At 55.9% G+C, this 25,572-nt stretch overlaps 1 protein-coding gene across 1 annotated transcript; it reads right to left on the bottom strand.

Annotated features, from left to right (window-relative positions):
• Positions 1–437: 437 nt before the first annotated feature.
• Positions 438–24,030, bottom strand: LOC147086450 (hepatoma-derived growth factor-like). Its single transcript, XM_085978557.1, has 3 exons — positions 23,705–24,030; positions 1,529–1,605; positions 438–621 (listed from the first exon to the last, which is right to left on the bottom strand). The coding sequence occupies exons 1-3, from the start codon at positions 23,789–23,791 to the stop codon at positions 453–455; spliced, it is 333 nt and encodes a 110-aa protein (XP_085834683.1). The 5' UTR covers positions 23,792–24,030; the 3' UTR covers positions 438–452.
• Between the last annotated feature and the right edge of the window lie 1,542 nt (positions 24,031–25,572).

Raw genomic sequence — 25,572 nt, 5'->3', positions numbered from 1 at the left:
GTGTGAGTTAGGACACGGGGACAGCAGAGTTTTGGAGGAGCTCAAGTTTAGAAGAGGAGGAAGCCGATTTCTGAGGCGGATTTCAAGATCTAACAGGGACCTCTACCACCTGGAAGGACAAGGGCAGCAGGCGCATGGGAACACCACCACCTCCAAGTTCCCCTCCAAGTCACACACACCATCCTGACTTGGAAATATATCGGCCGTTCCTTCATCGTCGCTGGGTCAAAATCCTGGAACTCCCTCCCTAACAGCACTGTGGGAGCACCTTCACCACACGGGACTGCAGCGGTTCAAGATGGCGGCTCACCACCACCTTCTCAAGGGGCAATTAGGGATGGGCAATAAATGCCGGCCTCGCCAGCGGCGCCCACATCCCTGTGAACGAATAAAAAACCACAGCTGCTGCCACTGAGCAGCGTTGGGTCTGGCTTTCAACAGAACGGTCGGCATCACCCAAGGATTTCGCCGGAGATACTAACCTGGTATCCCGACTTCTTGACGGTGGGATTGTTCTCGATTTCCCACAAGCCCTCGCTGAAACCTTTTCGCTTGTTTGGCTTCCCCAACCGGTCCTTAGATTCCTCGTACGGGAACAGGTCCTTTGGTCCCAGAAAGGCACTGCGAGGGGGCGAAAGCACAACTGGGTCACAGGAGCTGGCTACCCGAATTCGGGAAAAGGGGGCGGCGATCTCCATCTCTGAGCAATCAGCGGTCAAGCTCACTTGTTGGAGGGGCGGTACTGAGGGAGCGCCGCACTGTCGGAGGGGCGGTACTGAGGGAGCGCCGCACTGTCGGAGGGGCGGTACTGAGGGAGCGCCGCACTGTCGGAGGGGCGGTACTGAGGGAGCGCCGCACTGTCGGAGGGGCGGTACTGAGGGAGCGCCGCACTGTCGGAGGGGCGGTACTGAGGGAGCGCCGCACTGTCGGAGGGGCGGTACTGAGGGAGCGCCGCACTGTCGGAGGCGCGGTACTGAGGGAGCGCCGCACTGTCGGAGGGGCGGTACTGAGGGAGCGCCGCACTGTCGGAGGGGCGGTACTGAGGGAGCGCCGCACTGTCGGAGGGGCGGTACTGAGGGAGCGCCGCACTGTCGGAGGGGCGGTACTGAGGGAGCGCCGCACTGTCGGAGGGGCGGTACTGAGGGAGCGCCGCACTGTCGGAGGGGCGGTACTGAGGGAGCGCCGCACTGTCGGAGGGGCGGTACTGAGGGAGCGCCGCACTGTCGGAGGGACAGACATAATTCGAAGTTTCACTCTTTAGAACAGACCTGAAGTGTAATGACCAATCAAATAACAAAGTTGGGGAGATATCCTGCTCTATGGAGAAAGTACTCGTTAAAACTAAAGTTCAGCATAAAGGGACAAGCTCATTAAAATTCACCTTGTACATAACATACATACATACATGACAGAGCGAGAGACAGAGCGAGAGACAGAGCGAAAGCAAGAACGAGAGAGTGAGAGTGAGAGAGACGGATAGACAGAGGGGGAATGGTGACTGCCATGGGGGCTCCAGGTGTTCACTTACGTCTCGTGGGTGCCGAAGAAGAAAATGGGGTATTTGTTCGATGGCGACTTAACGGCTCCTTCTGGCAGTTCGTCAATCTGTGTATTAAAACAAAGACTCGAGTGAGCAGAGGGTCGCGGTCCCACAGTCACCAGCGCAGCTGTGTCGCTGGACAGTCGGCAGAGACTCCCCATTCCCCAATCGGTCTGGTCGTCTCTATACACACACACACACACAGGGGTCCCCTTCCTCAATCCGAAGCTAGTTGTGGCATTCCTGACACCGCCTCAGCTAGATCAAGTAACTCAACGTAAACCAATGGGCATCCTGGCTCAGATCAGAACCTGCAGCTTCACCACGTCAAGCCTCCTTCTCCCACTGCCCCCACCACCGCCCCGAGTCTTCAGAGAGTGCAGAGACGATGTAACTAATTCAGGACTAGCCAAACTGCAGTTCACGGGCCAAACACCCGCCTGCCCACCCCCTCCCTCTTCCCCCCTCACTCCCCAAGCCCAGGCAGTCCATTCTCCAAACCCCAATTCAGCTTCTACAGCAACCTGCATTTGTACAGCATCTTTAATGTAGTAAGACGTCCCAAAATTTGACATGAGCCACATCAGGAGACATTGGGGCAGGTGACCAAAAGCTGGGTCAGAGAGGTTGGTTTTAAGGAGCGTCTTAAAGGAGGAGAGAGAGGCGGAGAGGTTTAGGGAGGGAATTCCAGAGCTCGGGGCCCAGGCGGCTGAAGGCACGGCCGCCAATGGTGGAGTGATGGAAATCGGGGGGATGTGCGAGAGGGCAGAATTGGAGGAGCGGCGAGATCTCGGAGGGATATGGGGCTGGAGCTTCTAATTCTCACTTGCTGCCATGTCTCAGTGGGTGTCACTCTCTCTCTCTCTCGTGTCGAGTTAGAAGGTCGTGGGTTCGAGTCCCACTCGAGACTTGAGCGCACAATGCAGGCCGACGTTCCCAGCGCAGTTGGGGGGGGGGGGGGGTGGGCAAAGGCAATTGGATCTTTACGAGGACGAAGGGCGCATTTTTGTCCCAGTGCTCTTTTCCCACTGCCCATTTGGAAGAGTATACGACAGGAGCCATCAAGCTCGCTGCCTCCTCCACTTCAACCCACCCAGCCTGGCATTTCAACCCAGTCTGCGTCTCTAAAACTATTTCAATTTAATGCAGGAACATTCTTCCAATACCCAGCTCGCAGAAAAAGGAAGCTTCTATCGTTATCGCCCACACAGTTTCAAACTGGGTGTTTTCCACATGTCACGGGTTGACTATTCTCCGGCCAGGCAGCGATCAGTCACGCTCAACTCTTAGAGATGGGTTCAGCTGCCCGTTGCGGGAGTGAACCACACGCAAACGAGTTCAATCCCCTGGTCCGGGACCATGGGGGTTGGGGAATCACAGCAGAGCGGGAGTCTCGTTAGCCCACGTTCCTGCGCCCGAGTGCTCTTCAGTGACCTCGGGCTCAGACGGAAGCAGACCCTGATGCCACCCACAGTCAAGTGATGGAGCAATGCGGTCCCCACCGCGCAGAGCAGGCACCCTCGTGCCAACTCGCGTTGTCGGCTAGCTGCGGTGGCTGGTAAAAACCACGATAGCTTGCAGCAATGAAATAACTCTGGTAGTTAACAGTGCAAACGGCTGATGGAAGCTGCGCAATGTCTCACCCCTCCCTCACCCGCCGTCTCACCCCGCGCCCGCCGTCTCCCCTAGTTGTTAAGTGCGAAAAGCTGATGGAGACTTTGCACGACGTCAGTCAACTATTCACACTGAAAGAAAAAAGACTCGTGTCTCTCCAGCGCCTTTCACCCCCTCAGGACGTCCCAAAGTGCTTTACAGCCAATCAAGTGCTTTTTTTGAAGTGTGGTCACTGTTGTAATGTGGGAAACACGGCAGCCAATTTGCGCACGGCAAGATCCCGCAAACAGTAATGTGATAATGACCAGATCGTCTGCTTTAGTGATGTTGGTTGAGGGATAAATATTGGTCCCAGGACACCGGGGAGAACGCCCCCCTGCTCTTCTTCCAATAGTGGCCGTGGGATCTTTTACATCCACCTGAGAGGGCAGACAGGGCTTGGTTTAAAATCTCATTGGAAAGACAGCACTTCCGACAGTGCGGCACTCCCTCAGTACTGCCCCTCCGACAGTGCGGCGCTCCCTCAGTACTGCCCCTCCGACAGTGCGGCGCTCCCTCAGTACCGCCCCTCCGACGGTGCGGCGCTCCCTCAGTACTGCCCCTCCGACAGTGCGGCGCTCCCTCAGTACTGCCCCTCCGACAGTGCGGCTCTCCCTCAGTACTGCCCCTCAGACAGTGCGGCGCTCCCTCAGTACCGCCCCTCCGACAGTGCGGCGCTCCCTCGGTACCGCCCCTCCGACAGTGCGGCGCTCCCTCAGTACCGCCCCTCCGACAGTGCGGCGCTCCCTCGGTACTGCCCCTCCCTCGGTACTGCCCCTCCGACAGTGCGGCGCTCCCTCAGTACTGCCCCTCCGACAGTGCGGCGCTCCCTCGGTACTGCCCCTCCGACAGTGCGGCGCTCCCTCAATACTGCAGTGGGGGTGTCAGCCTAGATTTTTGTGCTCAAGTCTCTGGAGCGGGACTCGAATCCACGACCATTCTGACTCAGAGGCGAGGGTGCTGCTCACTGACCCACGGCTGACACCGTTAACAAACTAGTCAGAAAGTGGTGACTTTGGGAAGCTGCTGCGCTGCGCCTGCTTCCCGCTGCTGTTCAAAGTGCAAGAGCCGGCGCTCTCAAGAGGTGTTTAAAGTAAACTGTCTCGTGAGGGGTTTTCACTGTCAATCCCTTCGGGCCCAAACAACAGAGTTAGGTCAAGCATGAAAACAGGCAAAGTCTTGTATTCGGGGGCAGTTCGTCTCCACGCCTGCTGCCCCACCCCCCGACCCCTCGCTGTGACCTTCCCCTCCCAAACAGTGCATTCAGTCAAGACAGTATCTCCAGCTTCCAAAGATTTTAATTGGCGCCTTTTGAGCACGAGACCAAAGCTTGTAGGCCACGATTCTCGCCGCCTCTAATCACCTCCCCTGTGGCTCAGATCTGCCAGGTGTCTTCTCCAAGTTAGTTCTGTGAACCTACATCAGAAGACGGTGAACCAGCTCTCCACTTCTCTCCACCCCCAACCCTACACTTTCCACCCACCGACCCCACACGAAACGCAGGCAAAGAAAATTGATCATCAAAAGTTGAACGACCTGCATTAATATAAAAAAAGACTCGTGTTTCTCCAGCGCCTTTCACCACCTCAGGTCGTCCCAAAGCGCTTTACAGCCAATGAAGTACTTTTTTGAAGTGTGGTCACTGTAGTAATGTGGGAAACGCGGCAGCCAATTTGCGCACAGCAAGCTCCCACAAACAGCACTGTGACAACGAGCAGATAATCTGGTTTAGTGATGTTAGTTGAGGGAAAATATTGGCCCCAGGACACCGGGGAGAACTCCCCCCCATTCTTCTTCCAATAGTGGCCGTGGGATCTTTTATGTCCTCCTGAGAGGGCAGACGGGGCCTCGGTTTAACGTCTCATTTGAAAGATGGCCCCTCCGACAGTGCGGTGCTCCCTCAGTACTGCCCCTCCGACAGTGCGGCGCTCCCTCAGTACTGCCCCTCCGACAGTGCGGCGCTCCCTCAGTACTGCCCCGCCGACAGTGCGGCGCTCCCTCAGTACCGCCCCTCCAACAGTGCGGCGCTCCCTCAGTACCGCCCCTCCGACAGTGCGGCGCTCCCTCAGTACCGCCCCTCCGACAGTGCGGCGCTCCCTCAGTACCGCCCCTCCGACAGTGCGGCGCTCCCTCAGTACTGCCCCCGACAGTGCGGCGCTCCCTCAGTACTGCCCCTCCGACAGTGCGGCGCTCCCTCAGTACCGCCCCTCCGACAGTGCGGCGCTCCCTCAGTACCGCCCCTCCGACAGTGCGGTGCTCCCTCAGTACCGCCCCTCCGACAGTGCGGCGCTCCCTCAGTACCGCCCCTCCGACAGTGCGGCGCTCCCTCAGTACCGCCCCTCCGACAGTGCGGCGCTCCCTCAGTACGGCCCCTCCGACAGTGCGGCGCTCCCTCAATACTGCATTGGGAGTGTCAGCCTGGATTTTTGTGCTCAGCTCTCTGGAGTTTTTTTGATTCGTTCATGGGCAACATTGGCAAGGCCCAGCATTTATTGCCCATCCCTAGTCGCCCCTTGAGAAGGTGGCGGTGAGCCGCCTTCTTGAACCGCTGCAGTCCGTGTGGTGAAGGTGCTCCCACAGTGCTGTTAGGGAGGGAGTTCCAGGATTTTGACCCAGCGACGATGAAGGAACGGCCCGATATATTTCCAAGTCAGGATGGTGTGTGACTTGGAGGGGAACTTGGAGGTGGTGGCGTTCCCGTGCGCCTGCTGCCCTTGTCCTTCTAGGCGTTAGGAGGTGGCGGGTTTGGGAGGTGCTGCCGAAGAAGCCTTGGCGAGTTGCTGCAGTGCATCTTGTAGCTGGGACTAGTTTCATCTTTAATGAATCAGATTTCTTTTAAGAAGTTTTCGAAGATGCAGCCATCTAGATTAATGCCCGACGCCTTGCAGTGGCTCTGGTCTCTGCCCTTAACGGGTCACGCCTCTGCTCACCGCCCACCCCCCCCCCCGAAAACCAATCGCAGCCCATCTGTTAGGTGCTTTGTATACTGCAGTACCCCACCTGGGGGGGATTACAGTCAGATGACGCTAGCCCTATTCCTGCCGTCAGCCAAAGCAGCCTCGGGATTAACGGCCAAGACAGAGAGCGGTACATTAATCCTCTCCTAATGCAACATTTTTTTTCCCCCTTGTCCTTCTGTCTGTCTCGGCCATCAAATCCGTCCCCGTATCGCGATGGGAGCCCTCACTGCGATTTGCATTTAGGATGGAAGGACGAGGAGAGGCAAAATAAACGAAATGGTACAATTTTAAAGGGTGTGCAGGGAGAACGAGACCGACCTTGGGGGGGGGGGGCAGACACAGACACACACAGACACACACCTTTTTGAAGGTGGCAGGACAAATTAAGAAGGCGGTTAAAAAAAAAACCAATATGCGATCCTTGGGCTTTATAAATAGAGGCATAAAGCACAAAAGCAAGGAAGTTAGGCTAAACCCTTTCTCAATCACTGGTTAGGCCCCAGCCCTGGAGTCTTGTGTCCAATTCTGGGCACCGCACTTTAGAAAGGACGTCGAGGCCTTTGGAGAGGGTGCGGAGGAGATTGACCAGAATGGTACCAGGGGATGAGGGACTTCAGTGATGTGGAGAGACTGGAGAAGCTGGGATTGTTCTCCTTAGAGCAGAGAAGGTTAAGGGGAGATTTAATGGAGGCGTTCAGAATTACGAGGGGTTTTGATGGAGTAAATAAGGAGAAACTGTTTCCAGTGGCGGGAGGGTCGGTAACCAGAGGACACAGATTGAAGATAATCGGCAAAAGAACCAGAGGGGGAGATGAGGAGAATGTTTTTTACGCAGCGAGTTGTTGCGATCTGGAACGCGCTGCCTGAAAGGGCGGTGGAAGCAGATTCAATAGTAACTTTCAAAAGGGAATTCGATAAGTACTTGAAGGGGAGAAATTCACAGGGCTGTGGGGAAAGAGCAGGGGGGAGTGGGACTAATTGGAGAGTTCGTTCAAAGAGCCGGCACAGGCACGATGGGCCGAATGGCCCCCTCCTGTGCTGTATGGTTCTATACTTTCGGGCAGTTCCACCCGCAGCAGGGCTTCAACACCCCCCCCCGACCCCTGCCACGAGACTCTGATCTAGAGGAGAGGTGTCGAATATAGTACCATTCCCTGGCAGTTAAATCCAGAATATTTGTCCAGACAGGAAATTTGCCCAAAAGAAACACAGTCCAATGTCAAATTCCAGAACGGTAGAGGCGATAAACCGGCAGGAAAAGATTGAACAGGCTGGGGGCTCTCTGCTCTGGAAAAGAGAAAGCCGAGGGGTGAGCTGCTCGAGGTCTTCCAGATTATGAAAGGGGTAGACGTAGAGAAGGGAGACCAGGACTCGTGGCCATAAATATGAGAGAGTCACTAATAAATCCCAATCGGGAATTCAGGAGAAACTTCTTGACCCAGAGAGTGGCGAGAATGTGGAACTCGCTACCACTGGGAGTGGTCGAGGTGAATTGCGTCGATGCATTTAAGGGGAAGCTGGATAAACACACGAGGGAGAAAGGAATCGAAGGATATGGTGATGGGGTGAGACGGAGAGGGGCGGGAGGAGGCTGGTGTGGAGCAGAAACACCGGCACGGACGGCCTTTTTCTGCACTGTACATTCTACGCAATCCTAGGCAAAACCCTCGACTGTTCAAATTTACAATCGAGCTCCCGGACAGCTTGTGCCTGTGTTGCTGGAGTTTCCCTCAATAACAAAAAAAAAGAGACGGTGCTGCGGAACTTTGGCCTGCTTCACAGAGCCGCATTTCAGCCGAGCTTTTTTTGCCAAGAGCTGCGGCTCCCGCCCCCACAACGCTCTGCGAGCAGGACGGCTCGAGCCAGCTCCTGGACTGCGGAGGGAGATTTCGATCAGTGCAGGAAACTTGCACAGACCAGCGCTTCCTGCAGTTTTTCCAAAAGACTGACTGCTGCTGGGACTCGGCCAGTTTCCAAATGGCAGAGAGTAAAATTCCCTGCTGTCTCTCGGGAGGATGCAGATAACGGAGAGAGCTTGCCGCCGCGCCACCCCCCCCCCCCCCCCCCATTTTACTCGCTTTTTTATTCATTCATGGGATGTGGGCGTCGCTGGCGAGGCCCAGCGTTTCTGGGCCATCACTAGTCGCCCCTCGAGAAGGTGGTGGTGAGCCGCCTTCCTGAACCGCTGCAGTCCCCGTGTGGTGAAGGTGCTCCCCACAGCGCGGTCAGGGAGGGAAGCCAGCGACTGTGAAGGCGGGGTCGACTGGGCTGGGTGTAACAACATATGAATTAGGAGCAGGAGCAGGCCATTCGGCCCCTCGAGCCTGTTCCGCCATTCAATGAGATCATGGCTGATCATCCAAATTCAGTACCCTGTCCCTGCCTTCTCCCCATATCCCTCGATCCCTTTAGCCTTAAGAAATAGATCCAACTCCTTCTTGAATATATTTAATGAATTGGCCTCCACTGCCTTCTGTGGTAGAGAATTCCACAGGTTCACCACTCCCTGGGTGAAGAAATTCCTCCTCATCTCAGTCCTAAATGGCCGACCCCTTATCCTTAGACTGTGACCCCTGGTTCTGGACTCCCCCGCCATCGGGAACATCCTTCCTGCATCTAGTCTGTCTAGTCCTGTGTGCCTTTGCCGTGTCCGAATCCGGTGCCGAGGTCGATGCCGGGTGATGCGTCCGGTGTGGTACGTCTGAGGGGCTCGCTGGGCAATTTCAGAGGAGCAGTTAAGAGTCAACCTCATTGCTGTGGGCCTGGAGTCACATATACCCGGCCAGACCGGGTAAGGACAGCAGATTTCCTTCCCCAAAGCACATTAGTGAGACCACACCTGGAGGACTGTGTGCAGTTTTGGTCTCCTTACGTATGAGGAGAGATTGGGTCGATTGGGCTTATATTCGCTAGAGTTTAGAAGAATGAGAGGGGATCTCATTGAAACTTATAAAATTCTAACAGGACTAGACAGACTAGATGCAGGAAGGATGTTCCCGATGGCGGGGGAGTCCAGAACCAGGGGTCACAGTCTAAGGATAAGGGGTAAGCCATTTAGGACTGAGATGAGGAGGAATTTCTTCACCCAGAGAGTGGTGAACCTGTGGAATTCTCTACCACACAAGGCAGTGGAGGCCAATTCATTAAATATATTCAAGGAGTTGGATATATTTCTTGAGGCTAAAGGGATATGGGGAGAAGGCAGGGACAGGGTACTGAGTTTGGATGATCAGCCATGATCTCATTAAATGGCGGAGCAGGCTCGAGGGGCCGAATGGCCTACTCCTGCTCCTATCTTCTATGTTTCTATGTTAGGATATACTTGCCATAGAGGGAGTGCAGCGAAGGTTCACCAGACTGATTCCTGGGATGGCAGGACTGTCGTACGAAGAGAGATTGGGTCGACTAGGCCTGTATTCACTGGAGTTTAGAAGAATGAGAGGGGATCTCATTGAAGCGTATAAAATTCTGACAGGGCTAGACAGACTGGGTGCAGGGAGGATGTTTCCCCTGGCTGGGGGGGTCTAGAACGAGGGGTCACAGTCTCAGGATACGGGGTAGGACATTTAGGACTGAGATGAGGAGAAATTTCTTCACTCAGAGGGTGGTGAACCTGTGGAATTCTCTACCACAGAAGGCTGTGGAGGCCAAGTCACTGAATATATTGAAGCAGGAGATCGATAGATTTCTAGACACAAAAGGCATCAAGGGGTATGGGGAGAGAGCGGGAATATGGTATTGAGAGAGAGGATCAGCCATGATCGCATTGAATGGCGGAGCAGGTTCGAGGGGCCGAATGGCCGAGTCCTGCTCCTATTTTTCTATGTTTCTAGTGACCCAGGTGGGTTTTTACAACAATCCGGTAGTTTCATGTGTCACCGTGACTGATACGAGCTTTTTATTCCAGATTTATTTAATTAACTGACTTCCAATCCCACAGCTGCCGTGCTCACGTCTCCGGATCAGTCGTCCAGGCCTCTGGATTACTCGGCCCGTAACATAAGCCCTCTGCTACCGCTCCCGGCACGCCCACAGGGACCGAGGCGGCGCCGACACCTCCTCCGAGCAGCCATTCTTCCCCTTATTCGGCTGTGAAGGAGCAGCACAGCCCAGCCGCTTACGGATCTCTCATGCCCCCCCGCCACCCCCTTCTTACCTGAGACACACAAACTCCTGCGCAGGAGTGTCTGGATAGCAACTGGGGGGGGGGGGGGGGTCAAATATTGAGCCCCACCGCAGCGACGCCGTATCCTTTCGCACTCTTGTCTAGCAGAACTCTCAGCTAACTGAGCTAGCATCTGCTGCCTTTGGTGAGAGCGCGCCACACTTCGACCGCCTGTTGCGCTGCTCGGTGTTTCCGAACTTCTCTCCCGAATGGGCCTGGCTCGGATTTTAAATTCAAGCACCCCCCCCCCCCCGCCTTGTCCTATTTAGCCCTCAACCGCTTTAAAGTCGGACGGTGACAACGAGCTAGCAATACCATTTCTGGACTGAAAGAAAGACATTCCAACAGCCAAGGAGCAGTCAGTTTGGAAATGTGTAAAATTGCAGCCTTGTGTGTACTCAAGTCATTGAACAAGCACTTACAACCAAAACCCTTGCTATTAGCAGCGTGGATCGCTTTACAGGGACAGTCTTTGATAAGAGAGCTTCCCGCATTACATAGCACCATAATAAAACAAATCCAATACACTCCCAGACAAAGGTTACTCTTAAGAACCGACTCTAATTGTTTGCTTTAAGATTATTTGAGCTTCACTGCTCAATTTTCCCCCCTGGTGTGTTCGCATCATCATCATCGACTGCGCAGTGGGTAGCACTCTCTCTCTCGCCTCGGAGACCGAGGGTTGTGGGTTTAAGGCCCACTCCGGAGACTTGAGCCCGTAATCCAGGCCGACACTCCCAGTGCCAGTGCTGAGGGAGCGCCGCACTGTCGGAGGGGCGGTACTGAGGGAGCGCCGCACTGTCGGAGGGGCGGTACTGAGGGAGCGGCGCACTGTCGGAGGGGCGGTACTGAGGGAGCGGCGCACTGTCGGAGGGGCGGTACTGAGGGAGCGCCGCACTGTCGGAGGGGCGGTACTGAGGGAGCGCCGCACTGTCGGAGGGGCGGTACTGAGGGAGCGCCGCACTGTCGGAGGGGTGGTACTGAGGGAGCGCCGCACTGTCGGAGGGGCGGTACTGAGGGAGCGCCGCACTGTCGGAGGGGTGGTACTGAGGGAGCGCCGCACTGTCGGAGGGGCGGTACTGAGGGAGCGCCGCACTGTCGGAGGGGTGGTACTGAGGGAGCGCCGCACTGTCGGAGGGGCGGTACTGAGGGAGCGCCGCACTGTCGGAGGGGCGGTACTGAGGGGCGGTACTGAGGGAGCGCCACACTGTCGGAGGGGTGGTACTGAGGGAGCGCCGCACTGTCGGAGGGGCGGTACTGAGGGAGCGCCGCACTGTCGGAGGGGCGGTACTGAGGGAGCGCCGCACTGTCGGAGGGGTGGTACTGAGGGAGCACCGCACTATCATAAGAACAAAAAGAAATAGGAGCAGAAGTAGGCCATTCGGCCCCTTGAGCCTGCTCTGCCATTTAATGAGATCATGGCTGATCCGATTTTTGGCCTCAACTCCCACTTTCCTGCCTACTCCTATTCCTATGTTCCCCCCGGTGTCCTGGGGCCAATACTTACCCCTCAGGCAACATCACTTAAAACAGAATATCTGGTCATTATCACATTGCAGTTTGTGGGAGCTTGCTGTGCGCAAAAGTAGCTACATTACTTCGAAAAGTACTTCACTGGCCGTGAAGCGCGTTGGGACATTCCGCGGCCATGAAAGGCGCTGTGGAGACCCAAGTCTTTCTTTATACCTCAAGGAGCGCTCGGGTAACATCGCGGCCACTGTGCAGCGCCAGCTAGCGCAAGTCACTTTAATCAAGATCACCGCACCCACACAGCAGGGCAACATAACTGGCAACATGGCACCCAAATTGGATAAGCCAGGAATCTGCCATTTAAAAACGGGACTTTGTCCGATGTAAGCCAAATATTCTTGTATTCCCTCGACAGGAGCAGAGGGTGAATACCAATCTATTCACCGTTATGAGATGGTTTGAAATCTCCTGCCTGTCTGTTAACGTATTACAAGTCCTCATGTCCCTGCGCACATCCCGTCAACGCCTCCCCCTTCGAAATTCCCGCGTCCATATTTATCATGGAAAATCTCTATGTCAACCTGTCACGCCCTTACCCCAGTGCAGGGGCACTGCAGCGCCACCACTGGCAGGAGGGTGTAACTGCAGCGTGACAAGATTACACCGGCCGGCTCCATTATGAGGGTGGTCATCGAAAGGAGGGGCTTGCATTTCTATAGCGCCTTTCACCACCTCAGAGCTTCACAGCCAATGAAGTACTTTTTTTTTGAAGTGTGGTCACTGTTGTAATGTGGGAAACGTGGCAGCCAATTTGCGCACAGCAAGCTCCCACAAACAACAATGTGATAAAGATCAGATAATCTGCATTTTAGTGATGTTGATTGAGGGACAAATATTGGCCAGGACGCCAGGGAGAACTCCCCCCTGCTCTTCTTCCAATAGTGGCCGTGGGATCTTTTACATCCACCTGAGAGGGCAGACAGGGCCTCGGTTTAACGTCTCATCCGAACGAAGGCCCCTCCGACAGTGTGGCGCTCCCTCAGTACTGCCCCTCCGACAGTGCGGCACTCCCTCAGTACTGCCCCTCCGACAGTGCGGCACTCCCTCAGTACTGCCCCTCCGACAGTGCGGCGCTCCCTCAGTACCGTCCCTCCGACAGTGCGGCGCTCCCTCAGTACTGCCCCTCCGACAGTGCGGCGCTCCCTCAGTGCTGTCCCTCCGACAGTGCAGCGCTCCCTCAGTACTGCCCCTCCGACAGTGCGGCGCTCCCTCAGTGCTGTCCCTCCGACAGTGCGGCGCTCCCTCAGTACTGGCCCTCCGACAGTGCGGCGCTCCCTCAGTGCTGTCCCTCCGACAGTGCGGCGCTCCCTCAGTACTGCCCCTCCGACAGTGCGGCACTCCCTCAGTACTGCCCCTCCGACAGTGCGGCACTCCCTCAGTACCGCCCCGACAGTGCGGCACTCCCTCAGAACTGCCCCTCCGACAGTGCGGCACTCCCTCAGAACTGTCCCTCCGACAGTGTGGCGCTCCCTCAGTACCGCCCCTCTCGACAGTGCGGCGCTCCCTCAGAACTGCCCCTCCGACAGTGCGGCGCTCCCTCAGTACCACCCCTGACAGTGCGGTGCTCCCTCAGTACCGCCCCTCTCGACAGTGCGACGCTCCCTCAGAACTGCCCCTCCGACAGTGCGGCGCTCCCTCAGTACTGCCCCTCCGACAGTGCGGCGCTCCCTCAGTACCGCCCCGACAGTGCGGTGCTCCCTCAGTACAGCCCCTCCGACAGTGCGGCGCTCCCTCAGTACTGCCCCTCCGACAGTGCGGCACTCCCTCAGTACTGCCCCTCCGACAGTGCGACGCTCCCTCAGTACCGCCCCTCCGACAGTGCGGCGCTCCCTCAGTACTGCACTGGGGTGTCAGCCTAGATTTTTGTGCTCATGTCTCTGGAGTGGGACTTGAACACACAACCTTCTGACTAGAGGAGAGAATGCTACCCCCTGAGCCACGGCTGACACGGTTTCAAGAGCCTCTGGAGAAAGCAGCGAGTTTGCAGGGGGAGGGATGGGAGAGAACAGAAAACAGGGTCCCTCCTCCCGATTGAACACAAGCACATAAGAATTAGGAGCAGGAGTCGGCCATTCGGCCTCTCGAGCCTGCTCCGCCATTCAATAAGAACACGGCTGATCATCCACCTCAGCTCCACTTTCCTGCCCGAACCCCATAGTCCAAAAATCTATTGATCTCAGCCTTGAATATACTCAACGACTGAGCCTCCACAGCCCTCTGGGGCAGAGAATTCCAAAGATTCACCGCCCTCTGAGTGAAGAAATTCCTCCTCATCTCAGTCCTCAATGGCCGACCCCTTATCCTGAGACTGTGACCCCTGGTTCTAGACTCTCCAGCCAGGGGGGAAACAGCCTCTCAGCATCTACCCTGTCAATCCCCCTCAGAATCTTATATGTTTCAATGAGATCACCTCTCATTTTGAGTACAGGAGCTGCAGTTGTACAGGGCCTTGGTGAGACCACACCTGGAGTATTGTGTGCAGTTTTGGTCGCCTTATCTGAGGAAGGATGTTCTTGCCATGGAGGGAGTGCAGCGAAGATTCACCAGGCTGATACCTGGGATGGCAGGAATGACGTATGAGGAGAGATTGGGTCGATTGGGCTTATACTCACTGGAGTTTAGAAGAATGAGAGGGGATCTCATTGAAACTTATAAAATTCTAACAGGACTAGACAGACGAGATGCAGGAAGGATGTTCCCGATGGCCGGGGAGTCCAGAACCAGGGGTCACAGTCTAAGGATAAGGGGGAAGCCATTTAGGACTGAGATGAGGAGGAATTTCTTCACCCAGAGAGTGGTGAACCTGTGGAATTCTCTACCACAGAGGGCAGTAGAGGCCAACTCATTAAATATATTCAAGGAGTTGGATATATTTCTTAAGGCTAAGGGGATCAAGGGATATGAGGAGAAGGCAGGGACAGGGTACTGAATTTGGATGATCAGCCATGATCTCATTAAATGGCGGAGCAGGCTCGAGGGGCCGAATGGTCGACTCCTGCTCCTATCTTCTATGTTTCTATTCTCCTAAACTCCAGAGAGTCTAGGCCCAATCTACTCGATCTCTCCTCATAGGACAACAAATTGCTGAAAGTGCGTTGTAGGCGGACGTTAGTTAAGGACAGGTTCGATTTGAACAGTGTGCCTTCCGTGGTCAAACAGCCCAATCCTCTTTCACCAGGCTCACGTGCGGAGAATCGAGATACCGGCATCCCCGGTGCCTGTCGGCGTGTTGAGGGGACCGAAAGGGGGATTTTATAAAATAAAACTACTGGGGATCCTTTTGTAACTGAGAGTCGGCTGCCGCTGCAGAGATCTGGGCTTGTAGCTGGCAGCTTCCTGCACCGGGGAAGGCAGGTTCGACCCCCCCCCCCCGCCAATGGTTGGGCGCCAGAGCCACCTGCGAGCGGGCCTCTTGCCCATCTGCACGTCCAGAGATAAGGCACAGTGCAGGGAGACGAGGTGGGGGGGGTGGTGAAAATGCGAGTAAGCCGGAGATAAACCTTCTTCTAAAGCGGCGGCCGGCTGCTTTCTACAGGGCGGGTAACTGGGAGTCTAAAGGCCACATTTGACAAAAGTGAAAGCACGTTATCTGTCCCCGCCAGAAATTAGAGAGAGAGGTTGCGCTGAACTTGTATCGGACCGTGGTTAGACCACACTCGGGAGCACGGCGTACAGTTCTGGTCCCCATATTCTAAAAAAATATACAGAGGCAAGTGAGAGGGTGGAAAAAAGATTTACAAATGATCCCTATTGGGAAAGGATGAACAGGCTGGTAAAAGAGAAGGCTGAAGGGTGACCTGATCGAGGTCTTTAAGATTCTGAAAGGGTTCGATAGGGTCGACGTGGAGAAGATGTTTCCACTTGTGGGGGAGACCAGAACTAGGGGCCGTCAATAGAAGATCGTCACTAATAAATCCAATGGGGAATTCAGGAGAAACTTCTTTACCCAGAGAGTGGTGAGAATGTGGAACTCGCTACCACAGGGAGTGGTTGAGGCGAATAGTATCGATACATTTCAGGGGAGGCTGGATAAACACATGAGGGAGAAGGGAATAGAGGGTTATGCTGATAGAGTTAGATGAGGAAAGACGGGAGGAGGCTCGAGTGGAGCATAAACACCAGCATGGACTGGTTGGGCCGAAGGGCCTGATTCTGTGCCGTACAGCCTGTGTAAAAATTCCTTCAGATCGGCACACCCGACCCCATTGTAGCAGAGCAACCAGACTCCACACAACTGACTGATTGGATGTTTTAACTGCAAGATGACCCAATCAAAAGAAAACAAAGCTTTAGGGAGATTGGCCATTTTAAATGCAACTACAATTATTTTTTAAAACTTATTTCTACATAAAGTTAATAAGAAAAAAAGAGACTGGCCGGAAGAGGCAGAAAGTCTCTGGTTTTATCTCCGAGGCAAAGGTTAGCAACTCCGACAGTGCGGCGCTCCCTCAGTACTGCCCCTCCAACAGTGCGGCGCTCCCTCAGTACTGCCCCTCCGACAGTGCGGCGCTCCCTCAGTACTGCCCCTCCGACAGTGCGGCGCTCCCTCAGTACTGCCCCTCCAACAGTGCGGCGCTCCCTCAGTACTGCCCCTCCAACAGTGCGGCGCTCCCTCAGTACTGCCCCTCCGACAGTGCGGCGCTCCCTCAGTACTGCCCCTCCGACAGTGCGGCGCTCCCTCAGTACTGCCCCTCCAACAGTGCGGCGCTCCCTCAGTACTGCCCCTCCAACAGTGCGGCGCTCCCTCAGTACTGCCCCTCCAACAGTGCGGCGCTCCCTCAGTACCGCCCCTCCAACAGTGCGGCGCTCCCTCAGTACTGCCCCTCCGACAGTGCGGCGCTCCCTCAGTACCGCCCCTCCGACAGTGCGGCGCTCCCTCAGTACTGCCCCTCCGACAGTGCGGCGCTCCCTCAGTACTGCCCCTCCGACAGTGCGGCGCTCCCTCAGTACTGCCCCTCCGACAGTGCGGCGCTCCCTCAGTACCGCCCCTCCGACAGTGCGGCGCCCCCTCAGTACCGCCCCCCTGACAGTGCGGCGCTCCCTCAGTACCGCCCCTCCGACAGTGCGGCGCTCCCTCAGTACCGCCCCTCCGACAGTGCGGCGCCCCCTCAGTACCGCCCCCCTGACAGTGCGGCGCTCCCTCAGTACTGCCCCCCTGACAGTGCGGCGCTCCCCCAGTACTGCCCCTCCGACAGTGCGGCGCTCCCTCAGTACTGCCCCTCCGACAGTGCGGCGCTCCCTCAGTACTGCCCCTCCGACAGTGCGGCGCTCCCTCAGTACTGCCCCTCCGACAGTGCGGCGCTCCCTCAGTACTGCCCCTCCGACAGTGCGGCGCTCCCTCAGTACTGCCCCTCCGACAGTGCGGCGCTCCCTCAGTACTGCGCTCCCTCAGTACTGCCCCTCCGACAGTGCGGCGCTCCCTCAGTACCACCCCTCCGACAGTGCGGCGCTCCCTCAGTACTGCCCCTCCGACAGTGCGGTGCTCCCTCAGTACCGCCCCTCCGACAGTGCGGCGCTCCCTCAGTACCGCCCCTCCGACAGTGCGGCGCTCCCTCAGTACTGCCCCTCCGACAGTGCGGTGCTCCCTCAGTACCGCCCCTCCGACAGTGCGGCGCTCCCTCAGTACTGCCCCTCCGACAGTGCGGTGCTCCCTCAGTACCGCCCCTCTGACAGTGCGGCGCTCCCTCAGTACTGCCCCTCCGACAGTGCGGCGCTCCCTCAGTACTGCCCCTCCGACAGTGCGGCGCTCCCTCAGTACTGACCCTCCGACAGTGCGGCGCTCCCTCAGTACCGCCCCTCCGACAGTGCGGCGCTCCCTCAGTACTGACCCTCCGACAGTGCGGCGCTCCCTCAGTACCGCCCCTCCGACAGTGCGGCGCTCCCTCAGTACTGACCCTCCGACAGTGCGGCGCTCCCTCAGTACTGCACTGGGAGTGTCCGCCTGGATTATGGGCTCATGTCTCTGGAGCGGGGCTCGAACCCACGACCTTCTGACTCGGAGGCGAGTGGCATCCAACAGATACACAAGAGAACCTTATCCGCCCACGCAAGGGAATGGGGTCGGTAACAGACAAGCGAAGCTACCTATTTAAGACGAGAAAGCGTCAGAGATAGCCAGTGCCTTTGCAGATCAGTCCGTCTCGGGGACGTGTCTGATTGGATCACAGGAACAGGAGACCATTCAGCCCCTCGAGCCTGTTCCGCCATTCAATCAGATCACGGCTGATCTGTACCGTAACTCCATTTACACGCCTTGGTGCCGTAACCCCGTAATACCCTTCCCTAACAGAAATCTATTGATCTTAGTTGTGACATTTTCAGTTGTCCCTCAGCCTCGACAGCTTTTTTTGGGGGGGGGGGGGGGGGGCGGTTGCAGATTTCCACCACCCTTTGTGTGAAGAAGTGCTTCCCGACATCACCCCTGAACAGCCTGGCTCTAATTTTAAGGCGACGCCCCCCCTTGTTCTGGACTCCCCCCACCAGAGGAAATAGTTTCTCTCGATCGAATCCTTTAATCATCTTAAACACCTTGATCAGATCACCCCTTAATCTTCTAAACTCGAGGGAATACAAGCCCAGCCTGTGCAGCCTGTCCTCGTAGTTTAACCCTTGTCGTCCGGGAAAGCCTCATCGCGCCGTATCTAGTTACCCTGCTATTTCTCCCATTTCACGATTGCAGAAGTGATCCCTGAGGGGGGGGGGGGGGGGGGGGGGCAATGTTCCCGTTGGGCTGCCTGCACGCGCCAGGACCTGAACGGGACGGGAACCCAAAAATAAAAGTGAAAGTTGCTGGGGGGGGGGGGGGGGGGGCGGGGGGGAGGATTTTCTTTTTCAACAAAGCAACACTTATGATTTTATCGTTTAGTAGCAGCACTGTCGTCGACTGTATTCTTCCAGACTTGGAATACTGGCCTTTATTGCAAGGGGGATGGAGTATAAAAGTCGGGAAGTCCTGCTGCAACTGTACAGGGCGTTGGTGAGACCGCACCTGGAGTACTGCGTACAGTTCTGGTCTCCTTATTTAAGGAGGGATATACTTGCATTGGAGGCAGTTCAGAGACGATTCACGAGGTTGATTCCTGAGATGAGGGGGTTGACTTATGAGGAAAGGTTGAGCAGGTTGGGCCTATACTCACTGGAGTTTAGAAGAATGAGAGGGGATCTTATTGAAACATATAAGATTCTGAGGGGGCTCGACAGGGTAGATGCAGAGAGGATGTTTCCCCTCATGGGGAATCTAGAACGCGGGGGCACAGTCTCAGAATAAGGGGTTGTCTATTTAAGACTGAGATGAGGAGGAATTTCTTCTCTCCGAGGGCGGTGAATCTGTGGAATTCTCTTTCCCAGAGAGCTGTGGAGGCTGGGTCACTGAATATATTTAAGGTGGAGAGAGACAGACATTTGACAAAACAGGGGAGTCGAGAGTTATGGGGAGCAGGCAGGGAAGTGGAGTTGAGGCCCAAGATCGGATCAGCCGCGATCTCATTGAATGGCGGAGCAGGATCGAGGGGCCGAATGGCCGACTCCTGCTCCTAGAAAACATAGAAGATAGGAGCCGGAGTCGGCCATTCGGCCCCTCGAGCCTGCTCCGCCATTCAATGAGATCATGGCTGATCATCCAAATTCAGTACAGCGTCCTTGTGCGCCAGTCGCTGAAGGTAAGCATGCAGGTGCAGCAGGCGGTTAAGGCGGCAAATGGTATGTTGGCCTTCGTAGCGAGAGGATTCGAGTACAGGAACAAGGATGTCTTGCTGCAGTTGTACAGGGCCTTGGTGAGACCACGCCTTGAGTATTGTGTGCAGTTTTGGTCGCCTCACCTGAGGAAGGATGTTCTTGCCATGGAAGGAGTTCAGTGAAGATTCACCAGGCTGATACCTGGGATGGCAGGAATGACGTATGAGGAGAGATTGGGTCGATTGGGCTTGTACTCGCTGGAGTTTGGAAGAATGAGAGGGGATCTCATTGAAACTTATAAAATTCTAACAGGACTAGACAGACTAGATGCAGGAAGGATGTTCCCGATGGCGGGGGAGTCCAGAACCAGGGGTCACAGTCTAAGGATAAGGGGTAAGCCATTTAGGACTGAGGTGAGGAGGAATTTCTTCACCCAGAGAGTGGTGAACCTGTGGAATTCTCTACCACAGAAGGCAGTAGAGGCCAATTCATTAAATATATTCAAGAAGGAGTTGGATATATTTCTTAAGGCTAAAGGGATCAAAGGGGTATGGGGAGAAGGCAGGGACAGGGTACTGAATTTGGATGATCAGCCATGATCGCATTGACTGGCGGAGCAGGCTCGAGGGGCCGAATGGCCGACTCCTGTGCTGTACCATTCTGTGATTCGACAAGTCTTTACTCCAGCCCGATCTCCCGAAGAGAGACACACTATTAGCACTTGGAACACAAACACTGAAACTTTTCATTTTGCCAAGCATAGAAAATCTTTCCCCAACCCAAGACACCACAACTTTACAACATTAAAAAAAAAAGTATATAAGACATCGTGAAGAACTAAATGGGGGAATGCTTTCAAAGCAAGGCCTCACTCTGAAGATTACGGTTTTAAATGTTCCGTTCGCGCACCTCAATCCTAGTCTCCGTTTTAAAAGTATTTTTTTTAAGCCCCATTTAATTACGCTTGGGACATAATCCATGCGGATTTGATTCATCTCAACATGTGCGATTTTCTTTTAATAAGTAGAAGCCGGGAGGTGCCAGCCCCAGAACTGCAGCTAGCTGCTGACGAGGGGCCGGTAACAGGCAGGCGAGAGCAGGAATCGAGACAGAAGTCCTTCTCCCTTGTGTATGTCGAAAGCATCTCTTTCTCTGCATTTGGACTGTGAGCGTGAGCGACGTCTCCTTTCCCCTGCGCAAACGCAGGCCAATTCCAGCTCAGCCTCCCCACAGCGTCACGAAATACACTGGCTCCCCACGCGCATGCAAAACTCCCCAGCTCTTCCCCCACGAGTCCCCGCCGCGTAATCCTCTGCTTCCCCCCTCCTGCATTGGGCGCACGCTTGCTATGAAAGCATATTTAACCCGCACCTCATATAGTTTGGATGTCCTCGGCATCTCCTCCCGTATGCAATGCAATTCCGCATCGTCCCACATTCCTGCCATACTTGGGCAGATAGCCCCATTCATATACTTACACGATCATCTTCTACGTAACCCCTCCACTACCCACCTTTCTGTAGCTAGGCCCCACATCCGATGCCGGGAGAGAGAACCCGCTGTATTGCTCGTCTCCTAGCTCCATATTGACACATCACATCTCTCCCACCTGTGACTCAATTTCCGCCCCCCCATCCCTGTCGCACTTACCATCCCCTCTTGCTGTTAATCTGCCCCCCCACCTCGCCATTAATCACTTCGCTCCTCTAAAGTGACTCCATATCTTCCTTCTAAGGGTGTGAGGGCAACAGACCCCAACTCCCGAACGCCTCTTCCCCAACATAACCCCCTAAATAGCTGCCCTTCCCCTAATGAGTCATGGAGGTTGTGGGTTCGAGTCCCACTCCAGAGACTTGAGCGCATAAGTCAGGCTGAAACTCCCAGTGCAGTACTGAGGGAGCGCCGCACTGTCGGAGGGGCAGTACTGAGGAGCGCCGCATTGTCGGAGGGGCAGTACTGAGGGAGCGCCGCATTGGTCCGGAGGGGCAGTACTGAGGGAGCGCCGCACTGTCGGAGGGCGGTACTGAGGGAGCGCCGCATTGTCGGAGGGGCAGTACTGAGGGAGCGCGCACTGTCGGAGGGGCGGTACTGAAGGGAGCGCCGCATTGTCGGAGGGGCAGTACTGAGGGAGCGCCGCACTGTCGGAGGGGCAGTACTGAGGGAGCGTCGCACTGTCGGAGGGGCAGTACTGAGGGAGCGTCGCACTGTCGGAGGGGCAGTACTGAGGGAGCGCCGCACTGTCGGAGGGGCAGTTAAACCCAAGGCCCCGTCTGCCCTCTCTGGTGGGCGTAAAAGATCCCATGGCACTATTTTGATGAAGAGCAGGGGGAGTTCTCCCCGATGTCCTGGCGACAATATTTATCCCTCAACCAACATCACTGAAACAGATTATCCAGTTATCATCACATTGCTGTTTGTGGGATCTTGCTGTTCACAAATTGGCTGCCGCTTTTCCCACATTACAACAGTGACCACACTTCAAAAAGTACTTCATTGGCTGTAAAGCGCTTTGGGTCGTCCGGTGGTCGTGAAAGGCGCTGGAGAAATGGAAGTCCGTCTTTCTTTCTGAAAAAGAGCCACACCCTCCCCCAGTCAAAGAGCTCCTCTCTCCCTCTCCCCAGTGTGAACCCTCCCCCAGTTGAAGAGCTGCCCCATCCCCAGTGCGAACCCTCCCCACCTCCCCCAGTTGAGGAGCTGCCCCATCCCCAGTGTTAACCCTTCCCCAGTGGAAGAGCTCCCCTCTCCCTCTCCCCAGTGTAAACCCTCTCCCAGTGTGAACACTCCCCCAATCGAACAGCCCCCTTCAATGGAAGAGCTGCCCCCCTCCCGCAGTGTGAACCCTCCCCCAGTGGAAGATCTGCCCCCTCCCCCAGTGTGAATCCTCCCCAGTAGATCTCCCATCCCCCATTCGAACAGCCACCCTCTCCCCCTCCTCCAGTGTGAATCCTCCCCAGATCTACCCTCCCCCAGTCGAACTGCCCCATCCCCAGTGTGAACCCTCCCCAGTAGATCTCCCCTCCCCCGCGCGAACCCTCCCCTAGTACAGCCCTCCTCTCCACTTCCCCCCGCGTGTGAACCCTCCCCCAGTAGAACAGCCCTCCTCTCCACCGCCCCCGCGTGTGAACCCTCCCCCAGTAGAACACCCCTTCCCCAATCGAACTGCCCCTCACCTAGTGTGAACTCTCCCCCAGTAGAACATCCCCACTCCCTCTCCCAGTGTGAACCCTCCCAGTCGAACTGTCCCTCCTCCAGTGTGAACCCTCCCCTAGTAGAAAATCTCCCCCTCCCCCAGTCGAACAACTGCCCCATCCCCAGTGTGAACCCTCCCCCACTTGAACAACTGCCCCATCCCCAGTGTGAACCCTCCCCCAGTCGAACAACTGCCCCCTCCAGTGTGAACCCGCCCCCAGTGTGAACCCTCCCCCAGTGGAACATCCCCCCTCCCCCAGTGTGAACCCTCCCCCAGTCGAACACCCCCCCCCTCCCCCAGCGTGAACCCTCCCCCAGTGGAACAACTGCCTCTTCCCCAGTGTGAACCCTCCCCCAGTCGAACATCCCCCCATCCCCCAGTGTGAACCCTCCCCCAGTCGAACATCCCCCAGTGTGAACCCTCCCCCAGTGGAACAGCCCCGTCCCCAGTGTGAACCCTCCCCCAGTGGAACATCCCCCCTCCCCCAGCGTGAACCCTCCCCCAGTGGAACTGCCCCTCCCCCAGTCGAACATCCCCCCATCCCCCAGTGTGAACCCTCCCCCAGTCGAACAACCGCTCCCTCCAGTGTGAACCCTCCCCCAGTCGAACATCCCCCCCTCCCCCAGTGTGAACCCACCCCCAGTGGAACTGCCCCGTTCCCAGTGTGAACCCTCCCCCAGTGGAACATCCCCCCTCCCCCAGTGGAACAACTGCCCCTTCCCCAGTGTGAACCCTCCCCCAGTCGAACATCCCCCCCATCCCCCAGTGTGAACCCTTCCCCAGTCGAACAAACACCCCTCCCCCAGTGTGAACCCTCCCCCAGTTGAGCAACCGCTCCCTCCAGTGTGAACCCTCCCCCAGTCGAACATCCCCCCTCCCCCAGTGTGAACCGTCCCCCAGTGGAGGATCCCCCCATCCCCAGTATGAACCCTCCCCCAGTCGAACATCCCCTCCCCCAGTGGAAGATCCCCCCCTCCTGTCCCCTGCCTTACCCGGGCCGGCCAGTGCGGGTAGCCCTTCATCTTGGCGAACACCAGGTCCCCGGCCTTGTAGTCCCTGTGGCGGCTGATCCTGGACATGCTGAGGCCGGGCGGTGAGGTGAGGGCGGTGCGGGCCCGGGTTGGCGGGCGGGGACTGTGTGGGGGCCGGGTGTAGGAGTGCGGGGGGCCGGGGCTGGCTGTGAGGGGGGCTCGGGGTCTCAGTCTCTCTCTCTCGGTTTCTCTCTCTCTCTCGGGCCCGGCTCCTCTCCCGCTCTCCGCTCGAGCTCAGACCTCCAATCCACCCGCTCCGCGCTCCGCTCGCCGGCCTGGAGGACTCCTCCCGCCCCGGGCCAGGCCGTGCCAGCCGAGCGCCGCGCCATCGATCCCTTAAAGGGACATCCACCTCATCTCACACATACAGGGGCTGGAGAGAGTGAAACTCTCCCTCTACACTGTCCCCATCAAACACTCCCAGGGCAGGTACAGCACGGGTTAGATACAGAGTAAAGCTCACTCTACACTGTCCCATCAAACACTCCCAGGGCAGGTACAGCACGGGTTAGATACAGAGTAAAGCTCACTCTACACTGTCCCATCAAACACTCCCAGGGCAGGTACAGCACGGGTTAGATACAGAGTAAAGCTCCCTCTACACTGTCCCCATCAAACACTCCCAGGGCAGGTACAGCATGGGTTAGATACAGAGTAAAGCTCACTCTACACTGTCCCATCAAACACTCCCAGGGCAGGTACAGCACGGGTTAGATACAGAGTAAAGCTCCCTCTACACTGTCCCCATCAAACACTCCCAGGGCAGGTACAGCATGGGTTAGATACAGAGTAAAGCTCCCTCTACACTGTCCCATCAAACACTCCCAGGGCAGGTACAGCACAGGTTAGATACAGAGTAAAGCTCCCTCTACACTGTCCCATCAAACACTCCCAGGGCAGGTACAGCATGGGTTAGATACAGAGTAAAGCTCCCTCTACACTTGTAGTGTCTGTGTTGATAGAGACACTGAAGACAGGAGTTGGTTCATAGGTGTTTACTAAGCAAACTCTGGAGGGGTACTAACGGATATAACACAATATACAGGCTTATATAGCCCGAGTGGCCATTACAGCACACATGGGGCTCTTAAAGGCACATACACCACAATTCCTCCCCTTTTAGCTAACCAGTACATCATATTTTAAGTAATTATTAATTACATGTTATAAGAAAAATAATATACACATTGCTGTAGTTAATTAATTATAAGTCAGTCTCTCTGGAGGCTTCCTGACTCGGTCCGGATAACGCCTCGGTGGTGTAGTAGTTTCTGGTGGTGTAGTAGGTTCTTTTGGCAAGGCTGATTCGGCTTGAATGCCAGTGTCGGGTTCATCGGGTTCCAGTATCACCGGGTCGGAGGTAGATATGGGTATCTCTACTTCATCGTTCGGCGTATAGGGTTGTGGTGTAGGTTGTCCCTTTTCGGATGACTCTATGATTTGGTCAGCATGGCGCCTTATTATGCTGTCTCCGATGTCCACGGTATACATCAGTGGTCCTAGTCGTGTGCAGATAGTTCCAGGCTGCCATTTCTCGGTACGGTAGTCCCGGGCCAAAACTTGTTGACCTATCTGGAAGGTTCTAGTTGGCCTTTCATTCATGCCTTGAAACTGCCGGTTCTCCACGTCCCTTCTGATGTTGGGCTTGACCAAATCCAGCCGGCATCTTAGGTTTCTATTGAAGAACATCATGGCGGGAGTTTGGTTGGTAACCATATGTGTTGCATTCCTGTATGCGAACAAGAAGTTATCCACCTTGTGGTGAAGTTTTATGTCTTCATTACCCATGGCCTTTATGGCCTTCTTGAAGGTCTGGACAAATCTTTCAG

The sequence above is a fragment of the Somniosus microcephalus genome, unplaced genomic scaffold (assembly GCF_052327205.1).
Source record: "Somniosus microcephalus isolate GS21.2 unplaced genomic scaffold, FLI_Smic_1.0 unresolved_chr7, whole genome shotgun sequence".
Lineage (NCBI taxonomy): Eukaryota > Metazoa > Chordata > Chondrichthyes > Squaliformes > Somniosidae > Somniosus > Somniosus microcephalus.
Note: the sequence above shows the minus strand (reverse complement) of the source record. Positions and strands in the feature narration are given on the sequence as shown.

Coding starts and splice junctions, on each gene's coding strand:
- LOC147086450 (XM_085978557.1), bottom strand. CDS start 23,791: ATGTCCAGGATCAGCCGCCACAGGGACTACAAGGCCGGGGACCTGGTG. Junction 1,606..23,704: donor ACCCGCACTGGCCGGCCCGG/GTAAGGCAGGGG, acceptor TTTAATACACAG/ATTGACGAACTGCCAGAAGG. Junction 622..1,528: donor TTCTTCGGCACCCACGAGAC/GTAAGTGAACAC, acceptor GCCCCCTCGCAG/TGCCTTTCTGGGACCAAAGG.